The sequence below is a fragment of the Nicrophorus vespilloides genome, unplaced genomic scaffold, assembly GCF_001412225.1.
Source record: "Nicrophorus vespilloides isolate i.1.1-1 unplaced genomic scaffold, Nicve_v1.0, whole genome shotgun sequence".
NCBI lineage: Eukaryota > Metazoa > Arthropoda > Insecta > Coleoptera > Silphidae > Nicrophorus > Nicrophorus vespilloides.
The window spans coordinates 124,363-147,679 of record NW_017098422.1 but is presented as its reverse complement, the minus strand read 5'-3'; the positions used below and the strand labels follow the sequence as shown (position 1 = coordinate 147,679).

Genomic DNA, 23,317 nt, shown 5'->3' with positions numbered 1-23,317 from the left:
GTTGACCTAAAACTTTATCTGACGATGGGATGCACAAACAACAGTCGGACTTTGTACATTGAAAAGAGAGACAAAAATAATAGAGGAAAAGTCCTACAAAGAACTGCTGCTTTTCAACTATCTTCATTCATACACATGAAGTATATTTACAATACTCGAAAATTGTATATTGAACAGTCTGTGAGGTTTATAACAAAATAAACATTAGATAATTAATTAGTTTGTATATTTTCCATTTTTAACTAAATTGTTTTAATATGTCGTAATATTCAATACAGCAATATATCGCATATTGAAGGTAATCAGTTCCGTCAATATACCGGACTAATCGAGGACTTTAGAACAGCATTAAAATCAAAAGTACAAAAATTTGACCGTATAAAGTGAAAAAAAAAAAAGATCATTTATGTATACAAAAAAAATAATTTTGTGTATTAAATAACAAATATTTTACACAGTAATGTATGGATATTTGAAGATTGTGGCACGGATTTCATTGCTCTCCAAACACTATGTCACGTAGCATCAACACGTACCGAAAGGTGTCTCACAAAATAGGATATTTGTACTGCAAATTCGATATAAGAACAGAAAAAAATGAAATAAAACTAATAAAACTAATACGCACATGGATGAAAGACCTCAAGACATATTTCATCATTGATTTCTTTGTTTTAGTCAATATGTTTATTTACAATTAATGTTATTCATTAAATTAATCCTGCATTCATAATTTGTAGAATTACACAGCTTTTCTTTGTAAATTTAATTAAAATTCCTTTTTTTCAATAATTTTTAAATATTTTGCGAAAGTATAGTTGTTAAAAAATACTGACATGCTTTGGAACTTTAATTATACACAAGTTCGCGCTACTCGCCAAGTAATTTGATACCTGAAACGTCTCCACTTCTTTCGTAGCCGATACAATATTAAAGACTGTCGATTTCGCGTGTGCTTTGAGCTACTTGTCAAGTAATGTAACACAAGTAATGTGACTCGTTTCATTAAATACACGTTACTTACCAAGTAATTTGACACCTGAAATGTCTTAGCTTCTTTCATAATTGATACAATATTAAATACCAATATATAATTAATTATAGTATAGATGAGAGCATTTCATTTTAATGCAATACAAGTAGAAGTAAATTGTCGATTTTGCGTGTAGTTTACACTACTTGTCAAGTAATTTAACACAAGCAATATATCTCGTTTCATTAAGTACACGCTACTTACCCAGTAATTTGACACCTGGAACGTCTACGCTTCTTTCGAAATATTTAATATTGCAAATACAAATAAATAATTAATTGTAATATCGATAATCACCGTCTTGACCAATAAATACTGTGCATACTAGTATTGATCTCGTCGAAATGTAATGAAATAATATAAAACCAGATTTTGGAGCGTGGGATAAAAATATCGGATGTCGAACGATGAAGACAGGACCCCGAAACATAGTTGAATCCAGATTCGTTGAAAAAGGTATGCTGGATGTGGGAGATGAGAAGAGAGTTTAACGAGATATCCGTCCATCCCTTATTTTTTTACGTAAACCTAAGACGGAATATATTTGATTCGTCGTTTCCTTGCTTTTTTATATTTGGCAACTTTATCTCCTAATTTTTTTTGGGTTGAATTCTATTTTATTTTTTTACGGCGCGATGTTGTATAATAATCCGTCCCGGAGGATCGACAAGAGTGGATGGATGATTAAAGTCTGGTCTGCTGTTTATTTTTGCAGGGTGTCGAAGACGTGCCATGCCCAGCGATGTGGAGCTACGTGATGGCCGCCGCGAGAGGTGACCCACGTAGGCGTCCGGGATCGGTGTTTACGATCCAGTCCTCCGGACCTGGACCTTGCAGGGACGGATTAAGCGGATCCCGTTGCACGAATAATTACAACAGACAGGACAGCCGCATCGACTTCAACAACACTCGAGATACGCAGCCGGGGACAGCTGCAGCGGCGACTGCTACTTCCAGGAAAACCGCGACGCCGACGTTCTTGAGGAGCAGCAGACCGAACGACACCTTCAATGCTGTCCTCTCCAGAAACTCTTCGCGAGATCTCCTCGCCAGTTACAACTCTACCACAGTGTCCAGAGACGGATCCAGGGATGCCTTGGCAGAAGTCAGAGTGCACACGCCCGTTTCCGATGGACACATCCCATCTTCACCGCAGCTCAATACGCAGGTATGTTACTACCAAATCTCTAGTCGCCAACAACCAAACTATCGATTCAACCAGATTTACGATTTTACTGCACCGAAGACATCAAATATTTATACAAATACTCAATTCAATACACAAGAAACGTTCACTGCTTTAATCTTTAATTTCCTTTACACTAATTTACGTTCAATGCATACATAAGGATACATTTTACCTCAAAACTTCAAGAATTCCAACATTGTAAAGACTACAACAATAATTTCAATACAATATTTACAATGAAATACTTAATTCAATAATCAAATAAGGTATTTTTTTAGTAAACCCTAACGATTAAAATTTATGTAGTCTATAATCCGTTACAAAGTAGAGATCATAAAGAGATTACATTTAAAATACACTTTTCATAGAATTCTTAATGAATTATTAATAAATTACATAATATACAAATAGATTTACTTATATTTCATTTTTAATTCAACAAACATAAATTCTGCAATAAGTGTTTAATTAATAAACATTTCATAAAATGATTTAATTTATAACAAATTAATTTACATTACATAAAACATTTAATGGAAATACCTCGCATAGTTTTAGCATACCAATATCTCGCACTGTTTGGAGCTGAATCAAAGGAAATAAACCGCACAATAAGAGTCTGCACAAAAACGATTAGCTGTGTTAAAATACAGTTTGTTTTGATATTTTCAAACTGGACTAAAGTAAATCCGGATTAATCGAAACCATAATATATACGTAATAAATAAGTTATTAACAAAATTACTTATAAATTATGTATGAGATGTAAAATTTAGATTAAATATAACATTTTTATAAAAATTTTGGCTTGAATTTTTCTATAAAAAAGAATAATGACATATATTTTATATGATTCAATTAAATTAATTACTTGCATTTAATTAAATATTTAACTACTGCTCATTCTTTCTAATTTTATGTTTAACTAAAGCACAAAGAAATGTAATATTTATTCCAAATTTTACTTAACTGTTATTTACTAATAAATTGATTAAATATTGTAATTAAAAAATTGCATTGTTATAATTACTCTGTCAGCCTCACAATTTCAATAAAATGAATAACATAATACGAATTTACAACTGAATGAAGCAATCAATTAACGTCACATTTATTTAAAAACATAAATATCATAATAACGGCTACAAAATAATGAATAATTAATTACTCATTAATTCTGAATATTGAATAATGTCTTCTATTTCGAAACAGATGTTTGATATCTCGTCCAGGTACTAAAATCAATGTTTTAAGTCTAGAACTGAGTTTAGTACGATGAAAATCGAAAGAAAAACTGATGTAAATTCATTAAGCACAAAACATTTTTCTGTTATTTTATTTACTAAATAACAACTAATTACATGAAATAACACTGTTTGTTATGCATTATTCTATATATATAAGAAAATCCATTTTATTCTGAGATGAAAAAAAATATATGCATATTAATTATATATTATGGAAATTTGAAATATCCTGCAGCAATCCCTTTGATCAACTAATAAGTATTTTTTCAATAAAATTCGACTGCTAGTGCTTCCTTTTGAAATCTTATTAAACTTATTAATGTACCTTAAAGTCTACTTAGAAAAAAGTAAATATTTTCTGTCTCTGATATATTTCTTTATTATTTTATATTAACTGAATTAACTCTTGATATTAATATTAATAATAATTGTTTTATTATTGTAGTTGAGTTGAAAAAGATGTATCTTTAATAAAATCATACTTATAATTTAACAACGAAAGTTAGCAGCGCTTCCATTTACAATATAAAAGCTTCCACTTGTAATGTAATCTGCCGGGGTTCAGGCCGGGTTAAACGTAAAGTGCAGACGCTTTTTTGCACTGTACATTTTAACCGTAAGATCCTCTATACAGATAGACCACTCGAAGAAATAAGCGCAGAACAAAGAACCCATGACGACAGTCTAATTGTATTCGTTATTACATTCTAATTTCTTAAAAAGCATTAGTCTGTACATCATCAGACAGACAATTCCATTATTTCATCTTTGATTCATACGTTTTCATGCAGACAACAACTAAATTGTTCATAAAACTGCAAATCTCAATTTACTTTAAATCAAATTCTTATATAACTATTTCTTTTAAATATTGTCAAGTACACTTAATTTTTGAATAAACGTAACAATAAAACATCTTTTTAAATCATCATTTTCACTAAACACATTTAAAATGTCATTTTTAAATCTTTAGTTGTTTTCGTCTTTATTTTATTTATCTTCAATACTAATAAATTTTTCTAAATTTTCTAACTTAGTGACTTTTGTCCAAGAACTATTAATGTTGTCGAAGTTCTATATATTGAAGCTTCGTTAATCGAGGTATTACTATATTGAGTACAAATGTTCAAGATTTAATATATCTGTTTAAACAAATATTACATATTATTAATGGACAAAACTGACCAACAAGTACTGTGACTATATTATTCATTCATTACTCATTGCAACTCGCCAAACAAAACGTAAGATTTCATTCATAATTAGATAAGATCATATTGTCATACAAAAATATAGAAGTAACCTAACCTTATGGCAATTCTGAATTAGTTCATCTCAACAAAGCTGTCATCAGATTCTAACCTAACCACAACTGTCAATGTTAAAATTTTTAAATACTGGCCTTTTTTTAAATTTCATCTATTGAGTCGAACTTATATAACATTTATATTGCATTTGTTTACATATAAATAAAATATTGCAAATCAAGATCCATTTTGTTTGGATATTTCCAATTCTGACATAAAACTAGACACAATCATTTTCATTGACACTTTAGCAAATATAACATTACCAAATTTACTAAACTAACTTATCTTTATCTAACCAATTTTTAATAGGATTGGAAACCTTACGCAGGGACCATTTCTTATTAAAACCTCTCCACTTTCATCTTTATAATATTGATGCTAACTCACTACATTAAACATGACATCTTCGTAGAACTTTAGACTTTGTGTTGCTGTCCTAATCTTACATAACCAAACCTTACATAACACGACAATATAAATCTATGTTATAATAAATGTGTGGGATGGAGACAAATCTTCAGGTTAAGAAAATAAAATATTAAAATATATACTTATGTTTTGTAATATTTCAATAAGTCATGAAATTGATATAATTCATAATATTAGTCGTATATTTTTACTTAACGGTCACATCAAAGTGTTAGCGCCGACAAGCAACAATTTATGGCAAAAATTAGGGCCGTAATATTAATGAAAAATAAACAGCAGCCGTTGTTTGTCATTTACAGTCATTATTCATTTCATTAGAAAAAAAATGGAATGACAGCTGTCATGTTTACATAGTTGTAGGTGAACCTGACAGATATTTATATCTTATGTCACGTATAGTTACAATTGTAATAAATATTGTATGAATATTTTTTCGAGCGTTACACGAATTAATGTTAATCTGAAATGCTGAGATTTCCTCAATTATTAATCCAAATCCCTGTTGGAAATCATTTTAATATAATAAATTTGCAGGATATATTTGTATATGTGTGTAGACACACGCAAGGATAGAGAAAGAGAGCGATAGAAGAGACGCATTCACGGTGTAGTAGACATACAAACATCCCTATGTCCGTCCACACTATCTCGCTTTCCATCCAAGTGAGGATCAATATGGACATTTCGTCATCCCTCGGTTGATGAATTGCTTTTTCCTGGCCGCCACCGCAAACACAATAAAAATAATCATCGCGCGGCGCCCCTAAACCGAACCTCAACCGAACATCCCACCGCACCCCACTCTCTCTCTTCATCCCTCCTGCAACAACAACAACATCAGCAGCAGCAACCCTCAACATCCCATCGCGCTGCGCAATTTATTTATCTCGATTGGAACCGAAGAAGACGCAGTTCCTGCACTATTAATTCGCGCGAACCGAATGCAAAATTTAATGGACTCCACGGAAACAAACACATGCTTGTTGTTTTCACCCGATCGAGATTTAATTAAGGACGAACGCAGCTCAATCGCAGTAGCCATCCAACGTAGAATATAGACAACCTTCGCCCACTCAAAAGTCTTCGTGCAGATCCACAAGCAGCATTATATCATCCACTTTCGCCAATCGATGGATGTTTTAATTAACTAATTATAAACGATCTCACTCATTATTCCCGGGGATCGGTTAATTAGTTAAAAGCGGCTTGATTGGAGATGGCCCAACGTTAGGGAAATTTTACGCTCCGGCAAAAAAGCTATTAAATTTAAAAAAAAACACGATGGGAGAAGACGAAAATGAGGATCAAAATGAAGACGAGATGAGATGAATTTCCTGGCTCGATTGAGAAAAATAAAATTGAGAGTTAATCGTTCCATGCAAAATTAAAATTTTTATTTCATCAACGAGGACTGCCATTATTATATCGTCGGGCATCGCGCGGCACTTTGAGCGATCGTTACGACTCCGAAAAGGAATTGCCCTGTTATTGAATTATGGTACATTCGCTTTATTCCTTCGTCACACACCGCGGAAAACCCGAAGCTCCAGGTTTTAATTAACTTAGCTCTAAGAACATTTAACACGCAATTTTATTATTGTTTTTTTTTCCATGCGGCAGCGGTTTCTCTTCTTTCAATTTTTCAAATCATCGCAAAGCAAAATTCTAACTCTTATTTTTTTTTAATATTCAGTTTAGTAGACCTAAAATTATGATTTTCTAGTACAACAATATTTATTTATTAAGTTTTTTACATGCTTTAAAACATTGGTTTTCAAACTTTACGTTACTACACCTACCTATAAAAAATATAATCTTCGTACCTGATTTTAATTTTCAATTTCACATTTGAGAGAAGGTGTGACTTCAAAAATTGTTCATCAATGATGAGCATAAATTCCAATATTTCTTTAATTTTTTTGCTACTGTAATACTTAAAGTCTAACTAACTAAATTGAGACAAATTTACATGATACATAACCCTTTAAAATGCTTTATATAAGTGCAAATATCAATTTCCAATAAACTCATATTAATTTACGTTAATTTCCAACAAATTAAAATACAAGTTCTATGCATCAATATTGAATTACAATACAATTTATAATATAATATTCAGTGGCGAAACTACATTAGTATCAGTAGGGGATTTTTATGGGATTTGTAAGCGATTTATATGGGATATTTATGAGATTTCCTAAATTTAAATTTGCCTGTGTCTACTAACAAATTACCAACAAATTCAAACTTGTTTTGGTCCCCAAAATTCTAATTTGCCTAGACTGAAGCCAAATTTAAAAGAGAATATTTTGAATATTTTTGCTATTACAAATACATATTACTTTTTAAGTAAATCGAACCGAACTTAACTTTTTTTTAAATCTTTTGACAATATTTGTTGAATTACAAAGTGAAAAAAACTTAAAAAATCGACAATACGAAAATTATAATCTTTAACATAATGAATTTTAACATATAATAACATCGTACACCAAAATTGTTTAATAAATATTATTACCCTACTTTTGATATAAATGAATATAATTTTAACCAAAGCTTTTCAAAGCAAAGTAGTTCAGGATATATTTTTTTATTCTCATTTTGTTAAACATCGCTTAACACCGAAGTGCTCGAGCGAAATGCGAAAACTTTGAAAGGCTTGAAATTTTATTAGTTTTTTGTAACCCCAACGTTTTTACTGTCATATACTGTAAAAAGATATAAAATTTAAATAAATACTTACTGAAAATTAGAAAATTACCTTATAGTAAACTAGATTTAAAGTAAATTACTAATTACAAAGTTAATACCAATTATTAAATTTTGATTATCCCTTATTTGGACCATTTCGACTTAATTATTAAACTATATTAAATTATCATAAATCTCATAATATGAAGTAATTTATCAATAAAATTAGGGTAATATTACATTTGTATTTGATATGAAGATATATCATCAAAATAGATAAAACAAACTTAACTTTTTTGAAAAAAAAAACAAATATTGATAAACTCAATTTAAATGGTTTCAATCATTAAATAAAATATTGATATTCTAAAAACCAATTTAATTTTATGTTCTGATTGGTGACAGACAGCATTAACTGTAGTGGATTTAGATCTCAAAATATAGGTGCGCTATCTAAACCATTCCATTTGAAGATGCTGAACACAATACTGAAGTAATGCTAATCATCCCGAGATGAGACCGCAAAATTTACTAAAGACACGATATAGTACTTCATCTATACTCCAGTTACAAGGACGAGCCGCAATTTGCTCTGGAAGTACATACATATCCGAGCGACGCGGTGGCTGCGAATTCAATTAAGCTTTACAATTCGCTTGAGAAAATGTGTCCAAAGAGTTTTGCGGCACATTCAAATAGAAAATCGATACTGAGGAATCGTTTTAATTAACGCGAGAAGAAAAATTAATAAATGAGGAGGAACAAAAAGATAAAAGAACGGAAAATCTTGAAAATGAAATGTCAAGGAGAAGAAAACGTACCGCAAACAAATGATTTTTTTTCTGTCGACGAAGCGAAAGAGAAAATCAATTAAAAAAAAAGCGTTGAAGACGAAAGGCTTCATCCGACTACTCTCTTTTGTAAGAGTGAATTGAAATTAGAAAAGAGTAAATCTGGAGCAAGATTTGTGGATGGGACTTTGAAAAAGAGAAAAAAATGTCGAGAAATATATATTATCTTATTACTGAAGTCCGACGGATTTCAGATCGTTCAGTTGTTGGGCGGAGGATGTGGCAAGGACGTTTCCCCCCGAATATGTAATCAAGGGGGGCGACCGAATGAATATTTATGAAAGATAAATCGTATTAAATTCACGTTCGTCCATTGCTTTCATCCTAGTTATCAACTGCAAGTACAAAATAATATATGAAAACTTGGGTGGACATCGCAAATTGCTAAAAGAGTACTGTCTAACTCCAATTGCCAATTTTCTTATACAAATGAAACATGATTTTTTTTATATATTTATTAATATTTTATTCAATAGTATATTGTCCATTTTGATCAATGACCTTTTGGCATCTTACCATCAACTTCATTATCCCACGCTCATAGAACTTCTGGTCTTTATCAGCAAAAAACTGAACTAGATGTAATTCACGGCGGATGAGACATCACTTCCCAATGATTTTCAATTGTTGTGTGCGATACATTTATCCTTTCTACAATCTCTCAGACAGAAATATGACAATCCGGATTTGATTTGATCATCAACTTGCAGATTGCAGTTCATCTTTGAGTGAAAAAATACAAGAACGAAATTTATTAGCTTCATCACCATACACATCGTATAACTTTTTAGCAACTTGTGTTGCGTTCTCTCCTTTTCGGAAATATTAAAGCAAAATATGACGAAAATGAACGCTTTTGTTCTATATTTTAAAATTGAACCCACGCAAACAAAGCTCACAAAAAATACACTTAATTTGCTATTCAAGAAAGCTAAAATTCACATCTGACAAATGCCAAAACTATATAATTGTAAAAGTCATTCAAAAGAAAGACTACTTCCATCCAAATTTGTAATCTGCGTTACACAATATTTAACATTTATCAAATACTTTCATCATAGTTTTGAATTATATAATAATATATGAATGAACAACGTAAATTATTGTTAAAGAATACTGCAAAAACTAACATTTTTCATTAACAATTATCAGAATGATTTTTCTTAATTACTTTTCATCGCATTAAAATTCAACAAATATTACAAATAAGGAAAAAATATATAAAAAAAAACACAATTTCCTACTGAATAATGTTTAATACGTAGTTGATTTAATTAAAATAATTTGTTAGACCTATAAAAATGTTTTGCTAATAAATCTGATCAAATTAAAAGAAGTTTTTTTGTTAATTCTTTGTAATTAAAAATATTTTCAATTATTTCCAAAAATTTACTTGAACTTATAATTTTCCACAGCATACTTGTACACTTATTTGGAAAATATATTGACTTTTATTGTTGCTATGTAACCGATACTCAAAATTTTAAATAGAAGTAAAGTAATAATACTTAAAAAACAAAATCCATCCACTTTTTTTTTGAAAGCCAAAAGTAGTAAAATTATCAAATTCTTAAATATAAGCAAAGTTCATTTTAGTTAAGTAAATTAATTATATGAGAGTAATCTATTTATTAGTTAGCGATTTATTTATATTTTAAAACTGTTACGAATTTCTAGCAAAAATAGATGAACAGACGTAAAATTCTGTTATTTAGTCTTCGGAAAAAAAAACCATCAATAATAATGGAAGTTGAAATCAATGTTTCATTCTCCACAAAATGTAATTATCGTTCCATTCCGGTTTGTGAAGCATACTCGGTTTATATGTGCAGAATGCCCAAAGTCATCAAAAAGTTATCATTCAAACTTCTCGCATTTTTTTTATCAGTTTACGTAACGTATTTTAAACTTTCTTGATTGATAGATTGATTTTTTTTTATTATCATTCCATTACATAATTCTGCAGAAAGTTTGGAGTTTGGTCTGATTTGTTGTTAGTAGATCTGATATATTCAAGTAATCTTCATTGTAATACTCCAAATATAAATGTTAACTATACATTAATAAAATTTTGAAAGATATTTATAATTGAGAAAAACAAACAAAAAAATTATTAAAATAAAATATTTTTTATACATAAATTTAGTTCGTCAATTAGTCCTCTTTTCCATTAGTTTCAGAGGTACAAAATATATCAAATACTAAGCACACTAAATTACTTTACATTAATTCATTACAAGCAAGTTTCGTAAATCAAGTAGTTTGTTTTTTAAATGCCACTACATAAAACTTTCATTATTTTATTTACAAAAAAATAGGTAAACTAGAGGTAAAATCAATGTTCACTTTTCACAAAACGCAATTAGCGTTCCGTTCCGGTCAGCAAATCTCGCTCGGATTATATTCGCAGCGTTCCTGAAGTCATCAAAAAGTTATCATTCCAACTTCTCGCAATTTTTTTTTTGGTCCTCATATTCTGCAACGTATTTTTAAACTTCATTGCAATTCGCTTCGTATGTTATGAATATATTTATATATATATTTTAAAGTAATTATAAAGTTATAGATATAAAATTGCATCAAATATAAATCTCTGTATATATTATTAGTTTGCAATTATAAATTAAAGTACAGAAATATCTCTTGTTTGTGTACGTACTTCCTCGATTAGTCCGGTTTCAAACAATCTGGGATATTGACGCAACTGATTACTATACCATTTGTATAACAATGGATTAAAAGATATAAAAGAGAGAGAAAATCTATATGATTAAGCAAAATTTAAATATACCATCAATCATCTCTATTTACAATCATATTTCTTTGGCATCACGTTTAAGAGAAAACTGTAAATCTTTCAGTTGTGAAAAGGAGCGACAGGAATGTCTGCAATTTTCCAATATTATAATTAATGAGTTAGAAATATGCATTATTATATCATCAATAATATTACTATCAATTTGAAGCAAAATACGTTTATTTCTAAATCTAATAATATAATTACAAAAACACAATTCTTATATAATTTGATATATTATATTTACAATTATCACAACCTAATTATAAAAATCTTGTATTAATTTCATTGATTAAGTCAAAGTTTCAGCAAGGAAATTTGCTTTGACAGATTTATTAAAAAAAAAAACTGAAAAACTAGCAATTTTCACAACAGGAAATTTCTTAAAATAATATTTAACTTACTACTTTATAATACCTTGAAAACAATGTTTTTCCTTAAACACTAAAGCAAGCGTTTATACCTTTTCATACCGTTATTTCCTTCTCCTATTTTCTTTTCTTAGACTATTCGATGCATTCCCCTCTGGCAAACTCCTTCTTGCTTGTGGTTCCACTCCAAGAGTTTCGTGCACACACACACTTCGAATAATAGTTTCTTCGCCTCAACTCACCCACTTGACCCGTTTCTTTCACACAAATCCATCATCGTTCATATCGTCATTACGATGAAATGCATTCCATCTTCCTCTACATGACATTTAAACATTTTCTTTTACGTAAAAATCAGCGTTTTTGTTTTGTTTGACATAATTTTTTGTTTTTCTTTTATCTCTTAGACATTTTTATATTTTATAGATTTCTGTATAAATTCACAATGTAAATTTCAAGTTGTTTTTTTTTATAATTATTAATCAACATTTTAAAACGTTTAGTTTCTTTGTCAAATTGGAATTTTGCAGTATTCTATATAATTTGTCCACATCCAGTGTTTTTTTATAGAATCGTTTTGATTCTGTCTTTATATTTTGTCTTATAGCAAAGTTGCAGAATCCTGTATAATTTGTCCACAACTATGCAAATGTCATTTACTAAATTTAAATAATTTTTTTTGGTATTCTGACATAATCAATTTGATTTTGTTTCTTTTTCTTGGTGATATATGAATATTACAGTATTCTGTAAAATTTGTCCACATTTATGTAAATGTCATCTACTAACGTTTAAATAATTATTTTTACGTCAATTAAACACGTTTTTTAGTTTCTCTTAAAATAGTTTTTTTTTGTCATATGGAAATTTTGCATTATTCTGTATAATTGTGTCTATGCAAATTCTCGTGCTGGCCTTTTTCGAATTATCAAAGCAGAAATGGTTTATTATGCAACGGCGTTTTACCACAGGCCCCAACAAATTCAAATAGGATTGGCAATTTGTGCAGCAAAACCACGTTATACTAGAACTTTCCCTCAACTTCATCGTTTCCCACCTTTTGAACCCACACGAACTTCGTGCATCATAACATATCTATTGATTACAATAGAACGATAAATTGTTTATTCAGTATACACTATGTAATAATTGATTGATGATCTTCGTAATTTAGCATTTTACTTCAAATGTTCCAAAATTGAAAATGAATAGAAATTAATGAAATATTTTTTTTTATTATAAACATTGAATAAATTTCTTGCAGGATGAATGAACTTGAAATGTTATTTTTGTGTCGACTGTAAAGAATCGTCAACTCCTTTATAGTACAACTTCCACTCGAGATATAATCCAGAAATAAATGCTTCGAATAGGAGAGAAAACCTATAAATACTTGTTCTAAAGTATCGTCTATATATCATCCAGGTTGCATAGATACATTGAAAGATGATGAAGGGTAGTTTTCCTATTCCGTTTCTTTATTATTCTTTGCCATGAAACATTATACACGTCTGGAAGCCTCTCTCTCTTTCTCTCTATATATCTTCGCCGTATTCCTCTCTTTCTCTCTGCACAGTAATCGCAGCAATCGCACTATAAATTTATGATGGCACCGTAATAAAACGGTTTTTGGAGTTTACTGGCCTTCTGGGAGTGTCGTCCAAATCCGGGATCGTTCAACTTAAACCATCCTCCCTCCCAATTTAATCACCAGACTGGAGATTGCAATACCGGCGGATCCCTGTCAATTTTTCGCTGGATGTTTGCTGACTCTAATAAAAGCAATACCAATTACTGAAAAAGCATGCAATCTCGTATAGACGTAGTCTATGCATTCGATATCACTGCTCATCCGCGAAATATATTGATAAGTTAAAGTACTTATTCTAATATCTGTAAATGATTGAAACCAAATTTACTTTAATCAAGTTTATGACAATTTAGTCTGAAGCAGATTTATTTCAGCCGCATAATATAATCATTGTATTAAAGATTATCATTAACCCGGACGAGCGGCGGTTATATCCGCCTTATTCTTTTCGCATAAGAATTAGCTCATGCAAAATTGTAAAGCCACTCTGATGATTTTTATTTATTATTTTAACGTTACTTCTGTAGAGTCACAACTTGTGTTACCGAAATATTCCACAATATAATAATAGACAGCAGTTTCACAAAAACCATTTGTAAAATCTCAGCCCGTCTCAGGGTTAATAATATATTGTAATAAATAATTTAACTTTAATTTTAGAGTCCAATACTTTTAGCAATTTTTAAGTACAAAAAAGTAGATTTACCAATTGACATATTTGCGTATAATATGAATCAAGTATAATTATTCTAAAAAATCTTGTGCTTATGTCTTTTGGTATTGAAATATTTCTTATTCTTCTGCAAGTTTCAGTCACGCTGTTACAAAACATTAAATATATCTAGATTACAAACTGAACCACCAAAAACGTTTATATGTATTTATTTAAAGCCTTCTCCCATAAATTCTAAACATTTATATAAAATTATAACTCAAATAACATAAGTTCGAAACTTTAAAATATCCAAGCAGTTTGTGTACATTCCAACATAATTAAGAAAATACAAACTAAATTACCGAGATTTTTTTTGTTTCATGGAATTTCAGTTAATATAAATATTTAAATGGAAAACACTTTTTTGATAATTAATTTATAGTATTTCTTACAACAATTTCAATATCTAATTATATTTAAATTACCAATCTTTGGACAAAATGTTTTCATGGACATCAAAAAGTTGATTTTAATTAAAATGAAATTCCATAAGCACTTTGACTATATCAAGAGTCAAAGTGTACATATATAGACTTCAAAGGAGAAATTATTTATTGAAGTACTAGAAGTATGAAAACGCAGTCTATTTGATGCGATTTTGATGAAGAAGCTCTGATTTACTGCTTGCAGGAAGGCGAGGTGGCTTCTGGTAGACTATTCTCCGCAGTTCGGGGTCGGTTAAAAAGGGTGGCAGCTTCGTTGCAAGCTGCCATCAGGTTCAGAAGGTTCTCACGTCGCGAAACCCGACCGCCAGATTGGTTCGTAGACAGGAGCCAACAGCAGGACAACGTCGATAGTGCAGCCGATAAATCGGAGTCTCGACACTGCTGGGGTCGACGCATCGTCGTGGATCCAACCCTACCATCCCACTACAAGGTAACAAAATGTTAAACGAAAAGAAATAAACTAAAACTAAAAAAAAAAACAAGGACGACGAACGATTCGAACTTTCTAGTTTCGACAATGATAATTATTGTGATTGCGGCCGGTTACAGTTAAAGAACCACCAGCATAACAAAAGCTCGCAATGGTTCGTCCGTTGCTTCTGCTGCGTTCCCCAGGACGACATGATTCATATCACAAACAATTCGTATACGAAGCTGGTCCGTCCTAAATAATAAATATACACGAACGAATTTAGAATATTGATTCAATTTGTTAACACTCTATCGTTCTATGATTTTAGTGGCTGATCGTGGTGTCCCTGGCCGTTCTCTACAACGTCATCTTCGTGCTGGGTCGAGCCGTCTTCTGGGAACTCAACAACGCCGTTCAACCCCTGTGGTGGAGTCTGGACTACATTTGTGATATCATTTATATTGTGGATACATTAGTGCGAGCGCACGAAGGTCAGTTCTAATACACTAATTGTCCATCCAGATCTCTATTGCTGCACTTAGGTTTAATAGTAGCAATACGTTAAGTTAAGTTTGTGTGTATGTGTGTATTTACATCTGTTTGCTTTTTTTTTCTTTGCTCTTGCAAATCCCTTGTGCCCTTTTGGCCGTGAAGCAGACTTGCATGTCTCGCGTGCTCCGTTCATATAAAACTTATCCCAGATGTAGCTTAATTAGCCCTAAATATTGGTAAACACGCGAATCATCCGCGTATTAATTACTTTCGATTATTAATATCCCCTCGAATCGTTCCTACCCATCCCGTACAAACAATCCAATTATCACACGCACACACGCCAGCAAACGTCCATTGAATTATGGCTGCATAGAATGCCAAGAAATTGTACTGCTAATAAAGGCAGGCCGAATTTATTGGACGACCGTTTTCTTTCCGTTCATTTTTATTTTTTTTTAATTTTTTTTTTCATTCAGGATAAATTAAATTTAATTATATTTGCACGAGCGTAAAAGGATAATTGCCGCCAGTTACGCCTTACTTCCTTTTTTATTTTCCTGCGAAGGCGAAAACGATGATTTACTATATATATTCCACGAGTACTGTTTCTTCCTTCCTTCCGTTATTCCATCATCGTTCTATCCTTCCAGCGCGAAAGTTACATCGATTCCGACATGATTAACGGCGTCGCAAATATTTCCACCGAGATGGGGGTGAGGGTGGAACGATTTGATTGATGTGTCTTCCCCTCGCAACGCACGTAACAATAACCCCTCGCGAGGATTTAATCGCTCCTCAATTTTTTTTTGATGTACGCGTTTCACGTGATAAAATTGTAATTCACCTGAATTCAACCTCGTATCTCAGTAAAAAAAACTTTTTCAGTAATTGCTCTATTTTTTATTTCAGTCTACATACAATATTAATTATCATTTAAACAAAAGAGTTTCCATGGTTACGCTTAAAATATAAACATATATTCTTAAATTAATAATTTATGCTGGTATTCGAATAACTTCAACAGCTCGAAAAGTGTTAATAACTACATTTCACATTACACGTACCATTACATATTCAAATTTGATTACCTTTCAAATAACTTTTGAGAATTAAGTACAGAATTACCTCACTTACTGTGGATTTACTATATTTCAAAAGAAACTAAGTTTTAATTGAGCAAAATGAAAATAAATTCTAAAAAATTTGTACACAAAATGTATAAATAAATATAATCATTTCTTTTCACTTTATACAGACTATTTTAGTGCTGATTCAATCAAATCATGTGATTTCAATGATAGATTTATATTGAAATGTTTTAATTATTTGACATTATTATTTTTTGATAAAAAAATCTCTTATTTATGATCAAAAATTTAATTTTAATGTTAAAATATATATAACATACAGATTTCATTAAGAAATATGTTGAAAACGTAGCAATATTAAAATAAATTAATTTATCTTTATATAAAATTATTGTCGTATGTAAATATTTATCGTTGTTAAATTACATATGGTTATTGTAACATTTGTAGGAGAGCGAACCCGCAGCAATTTTAGAAGCCAACTAAGCATTACTAAATAATGCAGACGTTTTCCCTCGAACTACATTAGCAGATACGAAAATCTTCCCTCCAGAGATTTCGTCCATCCGTTTTCTCATTCTCTTTTCCATTTTGCATGGTTATTTACATTCATTTAATCGCATCTATGATCAACTTAATCTGATACTGTTGTAATTTACATAAATTTTGGTGAAAAACATATGAAGAAACCGGATTAATCGAGGAACTAAACAGACTGTATAAAGGGGAAACATTTTGTATACTACTTTTTAGAACCGCACTATGCGAGGTATTTTAGTTAAAAAAATGTTCATTATTTTTAGTGTAAATTATGAAATAAACAACGCAATGAAACGAGTACAAAAGTTATGTAATTTGTTAGTATTTTATTAGGTTAAAGATTGAGCGCAAATAAATTAATAGTACTTTTGTATTCATCAAGTAATGCTCTTTGTCAATGAGCAAATTGTGACCCGAACATCTGACCTTTCGCATCTATTGATTACGCAATGCTTTGTATGTGAATTTATTTTCTAAATAGAATCATGTTAAATTATTAATTAAGTAAAATGTTTTGTCGTCGGTCGGTACAGGTAATTGTTCGTTCGTTTTGATACTGTTCGCTTTTAATTAAAACTTTTTTTTAAATTAACTTTTCAATTTTACATTTACATGTAAAACAAGTACTAATATGAAAAGTTAATTTGTTTAATATAAATGAAACAACTTTTATATTGAGTGAAAACGTCAATCATAACAGATTACGCTATTATTTTATGTGCTGGCAAATCTGCTGCATATTTATGCAAGCTAAATAATGTATATTTCACATCGGGTGACTGCTTACAAAAGTTAAGCAACGTATGTTGCGGATAGTACTTGGATTATGGCCAACTAGGAACAAATAGAAAGGCATTCGATAGAATATGAAAAACACGTCTTACCGTTGCGCATGCTGTATGTATGTGAATCATTATGTGGCATACAATACCTCGCATAGTCCGGATAATCGATTCCGCCAATATCCAGGACTATTTGAAACCGTATACAAATATAATATGAAATAAAGAGACTAGACTGTATAAAATAAAAACACGATCATTTATATATAATTTTTCTATAAAATTTATTTTTATTTTAAAATTCAATTAGTTTTGAAATTCTCAAACTTGCAGAATATAATTTATTTTTAAAATAAGTCATTTTAAACATAAACTATTGTATCCGTAAATTTGTTAGCATAATCATTTTAATTGTAACAGAACGAAACTTTACAAAGTTTCAGTAGCGTGAATCATCCAAAGTTTTAGTTAGATCTAATAAAATGATGTTATAAATTTACGGATATATTATATATTTCTAACGCAAATATTAACAGTTCGGAAATTGAATATTTTAATAATTTTGGAACGATATCAAATTCTCACTCAAGGAAATCTTAATTAATATTGTAATCTAAGTAATATTATACAATACGGTAGCAATTAAACATGTTTTTTATTGGTGGTGGGTCTTTTCTTGTCTGGCGAAAGGGTTTAAAAGGGTTTTGGGACTGGACTATATTGATATTTATTGCATCCATTACATTTCAGTAGAGCAATGTGTTTTAGACAGAGAATTATTACAGCTTAACAAAAATAAAACAATTAAAATTACATAAAGTACTATAGTATGACATTATAAGTCATTGGTATTTTAATTAATAATTTTACGATAATTCATTTGTAAACGTCTATTAGATATATCATGATAGCACAGTTTCAATTACAGCTATTAAGAGTTTTTTTAAGAAAACCAGTAGTGACGCCTCACAGAACTTCATGTCTTATATCATGCATAGTATGGATGTTTCAATGTACATTATGAAAATACATGTTGCTATATTTTTGTATTTTGCAATATCATTTTTCTGTTTTATCGTGTTTCCATCGCTGCCTCGTTTTGTTCGTGCATTCGCTCTATTTTGCTCACAGCTCATTGTCTCTTCCTGGAGGTTAACCCCTTCCGCAACAGTTAACAATGGGTCGTCGCTCTCATCGCACTGCATCTTATGTCCTCAGGTTATCTAGAGCAAGGACTTCTAGTCACGGACCCCCAAAAACTGCGGAGCCATTACTTCCAGTCGAAGAGATGGCGAGGCGACATCCTGTCTCTGCTTCCCACGGACGTCGCCTACTTCTGGTGGTCCCCGTACGAGTGCCACGAGAAGGTGCCTTGCCCGGTCATAGTGCGTTTGAACAGACTTTTCCGGTTACCCAGACTGCTCGAGTGGTTCGAGAGGACAGAAACCGATACGAACTATCCGAACGTTTTCCGCATCTGCAAAGTGGTTCTCGCCATCCTCGTTCTCATCCATTGGAACGCGTGCCTGTACTTTGCGATAAGCTACGCCATCGGATTTGGCTCGGACAATTGGGTCTACAATCTGGACGGTCCGAAGAACTCGACGCTTACGCGACAGTACATCTACAGCTTCTACTGGTCCACGTTGACGCTGACGACGATCGGGGAGACGCCGGTACCTGAGAACGACGCTGAGTACCTCTTTGTCGTCGCCGATTTCCTTGCAGGAGTGCTGATCTTCGCCACGATAGTCGGCAACATCGGATCGATGATATCGAACATGAACGTTGCGAGAGTCGATTTTCAGAACCGCATGGACGGGGTGAAGCAGTACATGGCTTTCAGGAAGGTCGGCAGGGAGCTGGAGGGTCGTGTGATCCGGTGGTTTGCGTACACGTGGGCCGAGAGCGGTGCTCTTGACGAGGAGCGCGTACTTTCCGCCCTTCCGGATAAACTGAAAGCGGAAATAGCCATTAGGGTCCATCTCGACACGCTCCGAAAGGTGCGCATCTTCCAGGACTGCGAACCCGGACTACTCGAAGCTCTTGTCCTCAAGTTACGACTTCAGGTGAAACACGCAACTTTTAATTACTCTCTTTCCTTTTCGCTTCTTCCATTCCAATATTTACTATTCTACCCGAACGTTCGACAAACTTCTTCCCTACCAACAATTAATGAAATTACTGACAACCAATATTTGAACAAGTTACAATTTGCACTAAATCAAGAAGCGCATCAAACAATTTAAATTTATATTCTATTAGTATATTATATATATATATTTAATCTATTAGTAGTTAATCTTTATACACACATTTATTTGAAATTAAACCTAAATATTTTTTAAAAGTGATAAGTATTAATACAACACCACATCTTATGTCTGCTAGATGTCCTATATCTCGGGGGAAATAGCCGAAGTCCAACTGTATTAAAACAACAGTTTTTTTTCATCAAATTGCTTTAGAAATATTCTTAGTGGACATTTCGATGTCAAAAATTTCCTCATATTGTGGAAAGACAATAGAATTCACAGAAAAAAACTGAATTGTTTTGACTCTTTTAACGTTTTAAGGTTTTAAACTATTTTTTTTTCAATTATTCCCACTAATAAAGTAAACAGGACTATTTAAAAAATCACTTCTTTTGAGACAATTATTTATTAATTATAAAAGCATTTATATTATATGTTAGTATTATAATAATTATTTTGTTTTAATTCTTCATTGAAGCATTTTGATTTGTCAAGATTTTTGTTGTCTTCTTGGGTAATTTTTTCATTTGAAGAAATAGAATTAATATTTTTCAGGTTTCTTTCAAGTAAATTAATTGAAATATAACTGTTTTAGGTGTTCTCGCCGGGCGATTACATTTGCAGGAAGGGCGATGTGGGTAAGGAGATGTACATTGTTAAGAGGGGTCGTCTTCAGGTGGTGGCAGACGATGGTGAAACGGTGCTTGCTACTCTCGGTGCCGGCTCAGTATTCGGGGAGGTGAGCGTCCTGGACATCGCAGGGAACAGGACCGGAAATAGACGCACCGCAAACGTCCGGGCCTTGGGCTATTCCGATCTATTTTGCCTCGCCAAGGATGACCTGCTGGTGGCCTTAGCTGATTACCCCGAGGTATGCACACGCAATTTACTTAAACTAATGAGAAACTTTTCGTCCTCCCTCTGCGAATCCTTGAACGACAAACATCCTCTTCGCTACTCCGCGACTCCGTCGTCGAATTAATTGCTTCACCTTTAAGACTTTTAATGTATTCCTCAAATGTAAAACTTTCCCATGGCCAATCGATATCCACCCTCTCTCTACCTTACTAAATAACATATTACACGACGTTCCACCGAACGCAGTGCCACTCTAATCTCTGTTGCATCTCTCAACATCCCTTAAGAGACATACTAGACTACTTTGCACTAGATTTGTATAGATACAACTAATATGTACTGCTAAAATATGTACTGTTTCTATAAATATGAAACACCCTTAAGAAACTTTACACCAGATTCGTATATAAAGATTGCTTAAATATGTAACAAACGTAAATAACAGTCATATGTTTACTTCTTATCGAGGAAATGCAATAAAAAAAAAAGTTCCACTGAATCAGTTGTGATAGTACTCTTAATGGTGGAGCATGCTGATAAATTGGGATTTGGGGTTGTGGGATTAACCGGAATCCGGAAACTGACCGAGGTTGTTTATAGGCGAGGGCAACATTAACAGAAAGAGGCTGTCAATTATTGCGGAAAGACGGATTGCTGGACGAGGAGATGTTTCGGAGGGCGAGGGAGACACAGGATTCGATGGTTGATAGCATCAAGCGATTAGAAGGTGTAGTCGATATGCTTCAGACCAGATTGGCCAGACTACTGGCCGAGTATACTGCGAGCCAAGCGAAGCTGAAACAGAGACTCACCAAAGTGGAATCAAGGTAATATCTAGAATTAATACTTGTGAAACTAACTTATTATGATCATATTCATCCGTAAACACAACATAAATCTAGACAAGTTATTAACAAATTTCTTCTCTTTATTTTAAATGAAATGTTTATTTGGTCATTTCAAACTAACCATTTAATTCTGTAATATTATTAGTTCCTAGGTGTATCATCAAGATTATCTTAAACTATCTTAAAGTAAGCAAAAGGATAATAAAAGAAATAATTCTCAAAGTCCATTCAACTAACTGAAAATAAAAAAGAAGATTTAACTCTCATTTCTTTGCATTCGCAACAACCGATCCGACCTCGCCCATTCTTCTAGTTTCATTAAAGCACTTAAACAGTTTGAGCGCTTAAAAGCCGTGGAGTATTTTTTTATTAAAATGCAAAGTGTAAAATCAACCACTCAACCAAATTGGAAAAACCGAGAAGATCCATCCGTACGTACGGTTTCTTGGCTTCTTTTTGCGTTCACTTTCGATCACCTAAATTTCATGCAAATTTATAACGCCCGGCCGCAATAAAGTTCGAAACGTTAATCGCAATGATTCACGATATTTATCTTTCGCGTTTCTTTATTATATATATTTTTTTACATTTCAGACACGGCGATTCCGACGCTCCTCCAGAGAATTTGAAGGTGCCGCAGCATGGAGGAAGAAGGAGACTGCACAGCTTCGAGGCAAGCAGGACCAGCACATCGAGCAGCTCCAGGCACAAAACCATGTAGCTACTACGAACAATAAACCCTCCGACCAAAACAAAACATACATAAAAAAAAGAAACAACAGCATAAAATCCTCCAATACGTTATTAATCATTTCCCCCCTCAAGAAACACGAGCGTTAGTCAATTTGTATAGTCAATTTATTTCCTAGTCTCATTAGATGTACTTTTTAACTCTCAACAAAACATTAAAAAAAACTTAATTGTACACAAAAATTTACATCAAGTTTGTCATATTAAATACTTACTTTCGAATAGAACAATACCTCGCATAGTGCGACTTCAGCATAATGCGGTTTAAGCAAAAAAAAAATTAATTCTAAAAAAATAGATCAAGAAACTTGTATATATTTAGTTTCTCGATTAGTTCGGTTTCAAACAGTTATCCGCACTATGAGTGGTATTGCTGTACTTAGTATTGTTTTCATTCATATCTCCAAATACTAAGCTTTTATGTGTCAATACAAAGTGGATAGAGTAGTGTAATAACAATGAAGAAAAAATCACCAGAAATTTAACAGACAAAAAAAAAGACCCGAATGATGTAAATATTGTCTAGCTGTTACAATATAGACATATCTATTTTCATAAATGTTCGTAAGGAATATATAAAGGATTTACAATTAATACAAGTTATGTGGAATATTTTATA

General features: G+C 31.9%; 1 protein-coding gene across 1 annotated transcript; it reads left to right on the top strand.

Annotated features, from left to right (window-relative positions):
* The first annotated feature begins 1,753 nt into the window (after positions 1 to 1,753).
* On the top strand, positions 1,754 to 22,959 carry LOC108562388 (cyclic nucleotide-gated cation channel subunit A). Its single transcript, XM_017920699.1, has 7 exons — positions 1,754 to 2,201; positions 14,855 to 15,100; positions 15,411 to 15,573; positions 19,206 to 20,056; positions 20,838 to 21,113; positions 21,701 to 21,927; positions 22,543 to 22,959. Exons 1-7 carry the CDS (start codon positions 1,776 to 1,778, stop codon positions 22,667 to 22,669), a joined length of 2,316 nt encoding a protein of 771 aa, XP_017776188.1. The 5' UTR covers positions 1,754 to 1,775; the 3' UTR covers positions 22,670 to 22,959.
* The last annotated feature ends 358 nt before the right edge of the window (positions 22,960 to 23,317 follow it).

Bases quoted from the DNA above. Each gene is read 5' to 3' on its own strand.
- LOC108562388 (XM_017920699.1), top strand. From the start codon at position 1,776: ATGTGGAGCTACGTGATGGCCGCCGCGAGAGGTGACCCACGTAGGCGT. The intron at 15,574-19,205 runs GTCAGTTCTAAT...TTATGTCCTCAG, and splicing joins ATTAGTGCGAGCGCACGAAG to GTTATCTAGAGCAAGGACTT. The intron at 20,057-20,837 runs GTGAAACACGCA...TAACTGTTTTAG, and splicing joins TCCTCAAGTTACGACTTCAG to GTGTTCTCGCCGGGCGATTA.